Here is an 11,208-nt window from a genome sequence, read left to right as displayed (position 1 = left end):
AGATACAATGTTTAGCAAGAAGGAGACTCCACCCAAAGTTGGGTACATATACACCACTAATGTAAACATATTTTGGTCGATTCAGCTGTTCGATCCCTTGGAAAGAATTAACTTGGTTTGAACTTTCACAGAGTACATTGAGTTCTTACTCTAATAATCAGAACCTAACAAAATATTATGTTATAAAGTAAAGTAGGACAAAAACACACAAGAAATAAAATAATAAGAACACGAGAAAGTAAGTAAGCTAAATACAGGCTCAAATAAAATTGTATTTGTCACATGCTTGGCAACCAACAGGTGTACTGTAGACTAACAGTGAAATGCTGACTCCTCATGTCTCCTAATGGTGGCTCCCTGCAGGGAGACAGTGTGGCGGAGCTGGTCCAAGTCTGCTGGGTCTGTCAGGGCCAGTTCGTACTATCAAGGCACAAGGAGAGACCCAGATGCAGACACAGGAGGCAGATCGTTGGAGTCTTACAATGTTTATTAATATAAAGGGGTAGGCAAGAGAATGGTCATGGACAGGCATAAAGGTCAACACCAGTTCAGACTCCAATAGGTACCGAAGGACAGGAAAAAATCAAGGTCAGGGCAGGCAGGATGATCAGGCAGGCAGGAAAGTAGTCCAGAGTCAGGCAGGGGTCAGAACCAAGAGGACAATAAAAAGAGAAGAGAAAAGGAGTACAAGAAAAACACGCTGGTTGACTTGACTAAACATACAAGACAAACTGGCACAGAGAGACAGGAAACACTGGGATAAATACACTAGGGAAAATAAGCGACACCTGGAGGGTGTGGAGACAATCAAGGAACAGGGCGTGACATTTATATTTTCAACATTTACTTTTACTTCACTACATTCCTAAAGAAAATAATTTACTTTTTACTCCATACATTTTCCCTGACACCCAAAAGCGCTTGATACATTTTGACAGGAAAATGGTCCAATTCACAAACTTATCAAGAGAACATCCCTGGTCATCCCTACTGCCTCTGATCTGGCAGACTCACTAAACACATTCTTCGTTTGTAAATGAATTAATTAGGAAACACAAAATATCAATGAGGCTACAGTTGAAGTCAGAAGTTTACATACACTTCAACCACTCCACAAATTTGTTAACAAACTATAGTTTTGGCAAGTCGGTTAGGATATATACTTTGTGCATGACACAAGTCATTTTTCCAACAATTGTTTACAGACAGATTATTTCACTTATAATTTACTGTATCACAATTCCAGTGGGTCAGAAGTTTACATACACTAAGTTGACTGTGCCTTTAAACAGCTTGGAAAATTCCAGAATATGATGTCATGGCTTTAGAAGCTTCTGATAGGCTAATTGACATAGTTTGAGTCATTTGGAGGTGTACCTGTGGATGTATTTCAAACTCAGTGCGTCTTTGCTTGACATCATGGGAAAATCAAAAGAAATCAGCCAAGACCTCACAAGTCTGGTTCATCCTTGGGAGCAATTTCCAAACGCCTGAAGGTATCACGTTCATCTGTACAAACAATAGTACACAAGTATAAACACCATGGGACCACGCAGCCATCATACCACTGAGGAAGGAGACGTGTTCTGTCTCCTAGAGATGAACGTACTTTGGTGCGAAAAGTGCAAATCAATCCCAGAACAACAGCAAAGGACCTTGTGAAGATGGAGGAAACGGGTACGAAATAATCTATATCCACAGTAAACGAGTCCTATATCTTCATAAACTGAAAGGCCGCTCAGCAAGGAGGAAGCCACTGCTCCAAACCATCATAAAAAAGCCAGACTACGGTTTGCAACTGCACATGGGGACAAAGATCATACTTTTTGGAGAAATGTCCTCTGGTCTGATGAAACAAAAATAGAACTCTTTAGCCATAATGACCATCGTTATGTTTGGAGGAAAAAGGGGTAGGCCTGAGTAACAGGCAGTTTACTTTGGGCATGTCAGTCAGACAGGAAGTGGAGAAAAATAGAAGTTAAACTTCTTCAAGCTAGGGTCTATTTTTCTCCATTTCCACCTGAGTGACATGCACAAAGTAAACTGCCTGTTGCTCAGGCCCTGAAGCCAGGTTATGCATATAATTGGTACCATTGGAAAGAACACTGAAGTTTGTAGAAATTATAAAATAATGTTGGAGACTATAACACAATAGATATGGTGAAGCATATTTTGACTTGTTTTAACAAAGTTTTGCGGTAGCCTTTTGGATTCCTTTCTCTGCATGTTGAACGAGTGGATTACTCAAATCAATGGTGCCAACTAAACAGACCTTTTGGGATATAAAGAAGGATTTTATCTAACAAAACGACATTACATGTTGTAGCTGGGACCCTTTGGAAGACAAATCAGAGGAAGATTTTCCAAAAGTAAGTGAATATTTAATCACTATTTGTGAATTTCTGAAACCTGTGTTGGTGGATAAATATTTTGATGTGGGGCGCCATCCTCAAATAATTGCATGGCATACTTTCGCTTTAAAGCCTATTGTAAATTGGACAGTGCAGTTCGATTAACAAGAATTTAAGTTTTACCGACATAAGACACTTGTATGTTCCAAATTGTTTAATATCCATAATACTCTCTCTTCCATTCTATCACTCACTTTAAGTCTCTCTCAATACATTAAAACTGATTGTGAACAGTAAAAGTCTAAGATTGTGTGGAAGGAGAGGAGGAATTTCTGTCTCTCCTCTCTTCTACTCTCTCTCTTTCTCAGCATCCTGAGATATCTTTGGTCTTGTGTCTCCTCTGGTAGCGTGTGTCTGTTGGGCCGAAACCTCACTTCTGGGCACCAAACAGGGCCTGGGTTGGGGTCTTGGCCATGTGGTCCTGGGCAGAGAAGGTCTGGCTGCCTCATAGGCCTGGACAAGCTCCTGGAACCGCTCGTAGTCTATCCACGTCCACCACTCTCCCTCCAGCTTTAACTGCATAGGGAAACACACATAGGGATATTGCTAGTACAGTACATACAGCATACACATGCACACAACAGTGTGCAGACATGCACACGCAGAGAGAGCATTACAGATGCAGAGAGACTCTTCAATCAATCATAAATCACACTAAGGGACTATAGGGCTCATGGAGCAGCAGTCTCCAGTCTCCAATGAGCTGCCAGCCTTACAGGAGCATTCATTAACCAATCAGAAGTACAGTGACTCATCAAACCTATCAACCTCTGGACGCTAACTCATCTATGAGAGGAGGGAGGAGTATGAGAGATTGGGAGTGTGTGTCTATTTGTCAATAACAGCTGGTGCACTGTCAATGACTGTTCTCTCTGCTATCGCATGGCAAGTGGTACCAGAGGTATACTAGGAGATGTCAGAGGAAGGCCTAAAAAATTGTCAGACTTCAGTCACCCAAGTCATAGACTGTTATCTCTGCTACCACACGGCAAGCGGTACCGGAGCGCCAAGTCTAGGTCCAAAAGGCTCCTTAACAGCTTCTACCCCCAAGCCATAAGACTGCTGAACAATTAATCAAATGGCCACCCGGACTATTTGCATTGAGCTCCCCCCTTTGTTTTTACACTGCAGCTACATGCTGTTTATTATCTATGCATAGTCACTTTACCCCTATCTATATGTACAAATTACCTCGACTAACCTGTATCCCCGCACATTGAATCAGTACTGGTACCCCCTTGTATATACAGTTGAAGTTTACATACACCTTAGCCAGATACATTTAAACTCAGTTTTTCACAATTCCTGACATTTAACCCTAGTAAAAATTCCCTATCTTAGGTCAGTTATGTCACTTTATTTTAAGAATGTGAAATGTCAGAATAATAGTAGAGAGTGATTTTATTTCAGCTTTTATTTATTTCATCACATTCCCAGTGGGTCAGAAGTTTACATACACTCAATTAGTATTTAGTAGCATTGCCTTTAAATTGTTTAATTTGGGTCAAACGTTTTAGGTAGCCTTCCACAAGCTTCCCACAATAAGTTGGGTGAATTTTGGCCCATTCCTCCTGACAGAGCTGGTGTAACTGAGTCAGATTTGTAGGCCTCCTTGCTCGCAGATGCTTTTTCAGTTCTGCCCACATATTTTCTATGGGATTGAGGTCTGGGCTTTGGGATGGCCACTCCAATACCTTGACTTGGTTGTCCTTAAGCCATTTTGCCACAACTTTGGAAGTATGCTTGGGGTCGTTGACCATTTGGAAGATCCATTTGCGACCAAGCTTTAAGTTTCTGTCTTTCCATTCACACAAGTGACATAGGCAAATATACAGTGCATTCGGAAGGTTTTCTGACCCATTCATTACATTACAGCCTTATTTAAAAAAAAAATGTTTTAATCAATCTATGTACAATACCCCGTGCTGAGAAAGCAAAAGCAGGTTTTTAGAAATGTTTGACAATTTATATATATTTTTAAAAAACTGAAATATTACATAACTATGCAGACCCTTTACTCAGTACTTTGTTGAAGCATCTTTGGCAGTGATTACAGCCTCGGGTCTTCTTGGGTATGACGCAACAAGCTTGGCACACCAGTATTTGGGGAGTTTCTCCCCTTTTTCTCTGCAGATCTTCTCAAGCTATGTCAGGTTGGATGGGGAGCTTCGCTGCACATCTATTTTCAGGTCTCTCCAGGGATGTTCGATCGGGTTCAAGTCCGGGCTCTGGCTGGGCCACTCAAGGACATTCAGAGACTTGTCCCGAAGCCACTCCTGCATTGTCTTGGCTGTGTGCTTAGGGTCGTTGTCCTGTTGGAAGGTGAAGCCTCACTCCAGTCTGAGGTTCTGAGCGCTCTGGAGCAGGGTTTCATCAAGGATCTCACTTTACTTCATTCATATCTCTTTTGCTTCATTCATGGGTGTGTGCCTTTCCAAATCATGTCCAATCAATTGCATTTACCACAGGTGGACCCCAATCAAGTTGTAAAAACATCTCAAGGATGATCAACGGAAACAGGATGCACCTGAGCTCATTTCGAGTCTCATAGCAAAGGGTCTGAATACTTATGTAAAAAAGGTATTTCATTTTTTAATATATAAATCTGCAAAAATGGCTAAACCTGTTTTTGTTTTTTCATTATGGGGTATTGTGCGAAGATTGCTAAGGATTTAAAACATATTTTCTTTTAGAATAAGGCTGTAAGGTAACAACATGTGGAAAAAGTCAAGGGGTCTGAATACTTTCCGAAGGCACTGTATATCACAAACAATGCAATTATCACAACACGGTATTTTTCCTGGCTTGGCTTCCCCAGTGAATTTACCCACACACCGCTACTGGTTATGCAGGTGATTATACCTGGCTACTGTATGGTGTAAGGCTGAGACAGAGGAGTTTAGAGAAGGGTAGGGTGGACAAATGGCACACTATTCCACAGGAGGTTGGTGGCACTTTAATTGGGGAGGACAGGCTTGTGGTCATGACTGGAGCGGAATATGTGGAATGGTATATAATACATAAAATGCATGGTTTCTATGTGTTCATTCACTCTCATCATTGGGTATTGTACATAGATTGATGAAGGGATGTAATGTAATGAATGGGTCGGAATAATTTCTGAATGCACTGTATATTTGTCTGTCACTTGTGTGAATGGAAAGACAGAAACTTAAAGCTTGTTTTGTTATGAGCCGTCCTCCCCTCAGTAGTCTTCTGCTACTCTCTATATAGTGTACTTCTTTTGACCGGAGCCCATAAAAGTAGTTCACTATATAGGGAATATGGTGCCTGTAACGAACCACGTCCTCCTCTTCTGAGGAGGAGAAGCGAGAAGGATCGGAGGACCAATTTGCAGCGTGGTAAGTGTCCATAATGTTTATTATAATACATAAACTGAACACTACAAAAATACAAAACAATAAACGTGAAATGAACGATACAGTCCCGTGTGGTACGAACACTAACACGGAAGACAAACACCCACAACCCAAACCTGAAACCCAGGCTACCTAAATATGATTCTCAATCAGGGACAACAATTGACAGCTGCCTCTGATTGAGAACCATACTAGGCCGAACTCAAAAACCAACATAGAAAAACAAACAGACTGCCCACCCAACTCACGCCCTGACCATACTAAAACAAAGATAAAATAACAGAACTATGGTCAGAAAGTGACAGTGCCATTTGGGACTGAAGTCCAGCATTAATAACATCTTGAGGGTAGGGGGCAGTATTTTGATGTTTGGATGAAAAACGTACCCAAATGAAACTGCCTATTTCTCAGGCCCAGAATCTAGAGTATGCATATAATTGTCAGATTGCTCAAGGGCACATTAGCAGATTTTTTGGCCTACTCGGCTCGGGGATTCAAACCAGCACCCTTTCAGTTACTGGTCCAACACTCTTAACCTCTAGGCTACCAGATTGAGTTCCAGCCTAATGTGTAATTTAACAATGCCATACAACTCTCCTTCTGTGGCCTCCAACTGCTCTTAAATGCAAGTAAAACTAAATGCATGCTCTTCAAACAATCGCTGCCCACACCTGCCCGCCTGTCCAGCATCACTACTCTTAGAATATGTGGACAACTAGAAATACCTAGGTGTCTGGTTAGACTGTAAACTCTCCTTCCAGACTCACATTAACCTCTTGAAACTAGGGGGCACTATTTTCATTTTTGGAAAAATAACATTCCCAAAGTAAACGGGCTATTCTTTCAGGACCAGATAATAGAATATGCATATAATTGACAGCTTAGGATAGAAACACTATAAAGTTTCAAAAACTGTCAAAATATTGTCTGTGAGTATAACAGAACTGATATTGCAGGTGAAAACCTGAGGAAAATCCAACCCGGACGTGCTGTTATTCCTGAAAGCTCTCTGTTCCATTGCCTGCCTTCGCTCCATTTAAAGGGATATTAACCAGATTCCTTTTCCTATGGTTTCCCCATGGTGTGAACAGTGGGGAAGTTTCAGGCTTTTATTTTGAAAAATGAGCGAGAAAGATCACATCACGTCATTGTATGGCTGAGTGCCAGCAGCGGTTTGCATGCACAACAGCTTGGAGCAGACATTTCTATCTCTCCTATTGAAGAAGCTACAGTCCCGGTTGAAATATTATCGATTATATATTGTAAAAACAACCTGAGGATTGATTATAAAAAACATTTGACATGTTTCTAAGAACTTTACGGACACTATTTGAAATGTTCGTCTGCGATGTCGTGACCGCTCGAGCCTGTGGATTTCTGAACATAACGCGCCAACCTAATGGAGGTATTTTGGACATAAAAATAATCTTTATGGAACAAAAGGAACATTTATTGTGTAACTGGGAGTCTCGTGAGTGCAAACATCCAAAGATCATCGATTCATTTTATTGCTTTTCTGACTTTCGTGACCAATCTACTTTGCTGCTAGCTGTTTGTAATGTTTTGTCTACTTTTTTATTTATTTTACCTTTATTTAACTAGGCAAGTCAGTTAAGAACAAATTCTTATTTTCAATGACGGCCTAGGAACAGTGGGTTAACTGCCTGTTCAGTGGCAGAACGACAGATTTATACCTTGTCAGCTCGGGGGTTTGAACTTGCACCCTTTTACTAGTCCAACGCTCTAACCACTAGGCTACCTTGCCGCCTCTGAAAAGTAGTCATGTTCCTTCAGTGTTTCTCAGAGGTTTAGAGAGTTGCTGACTTCACTCTGACGAGACAGACATGTCATACGGAGTGACAGAAAAGCGATCAATCCCTCCTCTCACTCTGGGCATGCCGTGAACAATGATCATCTGCTCTCACTCTTTATTCACAGATCTTTTTCACACCTCCCTCTCTCTACAGTACCACACTCACCATACCTTTCTACTGTAGGTCTCCTGCATTGTGTGTAGCAAGACAAATGATAGGTGCAGGTTGGCCAGCCCTCTAGGGAGAGAGGGAGTGTTGCTTATAGAGAGAGTGTAGGTTAGAGGCTAAACTATAATGGCTTCGGCCTCAGGGGAACAGATGCTTACATGTTAGGGATGGCTGAGTGCCTTCAGTCTACAGGTCCCTTTGGCATTACATGCTGGTCCAACAGAGCCAGTCAAAAAAGGGCTTCCGTCTGCAGGGGAGAAGGTCCCCAGACTCGCCAGCTGTAGTTTCAAATGTTCACAGTCAGATCGAGATTCAACGATTCTTGTTGCTGAAATTGCAGTCAATTAAATTTAGTGTTACAGGTCCCAGTTTTTGGACTGGTGCAGCAGATAATAGTTATTGTAACACAGGATAAATAAAGAAACAGGAGAACGTGGCTTCTCTTTCAAAGGTTCTCTCAATTATTTTATTCAACATTTTCTCAAGTGCAAACTGTCTTTTTATTGTATTTCAATGTTTTCTTTTGTTTTCTTTAAAGTGTATTTAGTGATCTGTCTCATAAATCCCTGACATATTCACATCCTCAAATTCTTTACATTTATACCGCAAACACATTTACTCTTAACTTTTTAATTCACCTGTTCAGGTTATAATTATGTAGAAGACTGTTGCCTACTATAGCCCTATAGGAGACTCTAAAACATGAAAGCCTTTAAAGACTGGTATATCTCATTAGAAGTGTACGTTATACCCATGCTCAAAATACATTTAACCCGTATAAGAAGAGTGCTAATAGAAAGACAAGACTATTGCAACTGAGATTAATGCTAATTATTGGAAAATGATTGAACAAGCTAGCATAACCGAAGCTAGCAACCAACTAACCGGAGCTAGCAACCAACTAACCGGAGCTAGCTACCAACTAACCGGAGCTAGCTACCAACTAACCGGAGCTAGCAACCAACTAACCGGAGCTAGCAACCAACTAACCGGAGCTAGCAACCAACTAACCGCGGCTAGCCAAAAGCTAACCGCGGTTAGCCAAAAGCTAACCGCTTTTCTAACATTTAAAGTACAACAATTTCAAAGTTCTTAAACATCACAGTTACAACCTTAAATTCTGTAAACCCTTAGGATATTGTCAGGAGTGTCTTTTTCAAAAATATCAAGAGTTAACAATCAGTTTTTTTGCTAGCAAGAGCAATTAAGTGGAAAATATCTACAAAATTATGTATTAATGCAGGTGATTTCTTTGATTGGTTTGTGTGTGCACATGTATGTGAGCATGTTTGTTAGTCCGTGTATGTGTGCGTGTGTGCATTTTTGTCAGTGTGTGCATGTCTTCGTGAGATGGAGAAGGTGGGCTAGGATTGATGGTCACTTCTATTCAGATTACCAGAGGCGTGCATCAACCCTGGTGAGATTGGAATGGTTTTGTGGTTGGTTCACTTCATTTCTCTAAGTGATGTATGCGCTGTGTCATCCTGAATTCATTTTAGCAACGCATTGCTATTTAGCATATGGAACAATTTGTTGAAACTAAGTATAATGATAAACATAAGAATTATTATTATGGACTACCACTATCATGGTTTATGAAGAAATACTAAGTGTGTTGATATTTGTTTGTATATTTTGTTTTTGTAAAGATTACTCAGGCTTTTAACAACAGATAAGTATGTTTTTGTGCGGTGTGTGTATGTGTTCATTCATCTAAGTTGTCTCCATAGTAATGTGGATCCTTTAGCCAGCTTCCTCACCATCCTTAAGTCCTCAGAACCAATTTGTAGATTCCATCTAAAGTTAGCCCACAGAGTTCAAGGAGAGGGTATGACCAGAATCATTAGTTAGAATGTTTGTGTGTGTTATGGTAAACACACACACACATCGTTTTTATCTTGGACTAAAATGCAGTCCCACTCTCCTCTGAGTTGTTGAGTTTGTTTACCATACATTTTTAAAGACAGATTTAGCTTTAAACTGGCACCCTCCCACACACTGCCTTTAGAAATCCTGCTGCGCCACGGTTTATATTTAATTTTGTCAACAACGACAGTGTGATTTGGAAACCCACCCAACCTTGAGAAAACATATGGCCCACTCTAGGCAGGCACAGGTTTGGTCCCGAAAAAGGTATTATAATCAAGTATCTCCTCAGGCTAGCTAGGCTACATTCAAATATTCACACATAACTTTAAATACATGCTGAATACATTGCTTTATTCTAGGTAGAATGCTAGTGTAGACATTGTGTGTCTCTGTGACTTCAGCCAGCCAGGCACAGAGAGGGACAGGACTGGATAGGACAGGAGGCAGGGTAGCAGAATGAGCCTGGTGATGCCAACATTGTCACATCCATTCCTGCCCTGGCTTCAGAATCAGAACCCATCCTCAGAATGTTTTGTACCCTCAGAACGGAACATCAGAGTTCCATCCAGACCCAACCCTTCCCTTCTCTTCCTTTATTATCCAACAACACAAAGCATATGGGGGATGATCAGAATGGCTGCTTGGCCAGGAATTCATAAGGACAGATGGAAAGTAAATGTGCTTGGGTTTGTTCAAACCATTTTGTAGCCCAGTTCTCATTTGGGGGACGATTAAGGAGAGTTTGGAGTGGAGATCTAAATTTGTAGCAATAATGCTGGCTCCCTCTAAAGCCATAAACATTTATGAATACAGTGTTTTTGGGTTTCAAAATATAGGGACCAGTTAATGTATTATACCCATGGGTTGATTTTGTTACTCAGCAGATTCATAGTTACTATAAGACCTATTTTTCATTCAAATGGGGGGGGGGGGGTCTGTTGAAGAATGGTGTCTTTGACATTTTTCACTGTGTTTGGCAAGGTGGCATCCTCATTCATTCTCAGGCTGCTATTTGTGCACACAGGTGCATACTCAGCCTGAGATGGAGGGGTGTTGAGGCAGTACCAGAGCCCTGAGGCACACCCCATTCTGCACACCGCCATTGGGCCTGTGTTGACGACACACTGTCTAATGCCCGTGTGTGCACGCATTCTGAAGCCAGGTCTTTGATGCTTGTGTCAATGACATTCGTTAAGGGGATACATTAAGGCCTTTACTTTGGCAAAAGAGGGGCTTCATAGCAATTACTTCTTTTTTTACCCTCTCATTGCAAATATCACTATTCTTGTCTTTGAATAGAATAGCTTGTGGGAGTTCATGCTTGTGCATGAGTGTGTGCACAATATACATACGCGTGTGTGTGTGTGTGTGTGTATTAGCATCACAGGGGCAGAACTCTGGGCTTTCAGTTAAGCAAACAGATTTGAAGGGCACGGGAGCCAAACTGAAAGCTACCCTCTGCCAAAGAGGAAATAGCTGGAAATGACAGCAACAGCCCAAAACGCATGAGAACACTGACACCAATGGAGACCCTAACAGAATTCGGTGCCACTTGGTGTCTGAGTG

At 41.2% G+C, this 11,208-nt stretch overlaps 1 protein-coding gene across 1 annotated transcript in view; it reads right to left on the bottom strand.

Moving 5' to 3' along the window:
* Positions 1-456: 456 nt before the first annotated feature.
* LOC139385720 (tRNA-yW synthesizing protein 1 homolog (S. cerevisiae)) overlaps positions 457-11,208 on the bottom strand; it is a 67,453-nt gene continuing 56,701 nt past the window's right edge. Inside the window, 2 exon segments of the mRNA XM_071131001.1 lie at positions 457-2,858; positions 2,861-2,927. Coding sequence (XP_070987102.1) covers positions 2,716-2,858; positions 2,861-2,927 — 210 coding nt within the window. The 3' untranslated portion in view covers positions 457-2,715.

Source organism: Oncorhynchus clarkii, chromosome 27 (assembly GCF_045791955.1).
Source record: "Oncorhynchus clarkii lewisi isolate Uvic-CL-2024 chromosome 27, UVic_Ocla_1.0, whole genome shotgun sequence".
NCBI lineage: Eukaryota > Metazoa > Chordata > Actinopteri > Salmoniformes > Salmonidae > Oncorhynchus > Oncorhynchus clarkii.
The sequence above is the reverse complement of the archived record's forward strand: the minus strand, read 5'-3'. Positions and strand labels throughout refer to the sequence as shown.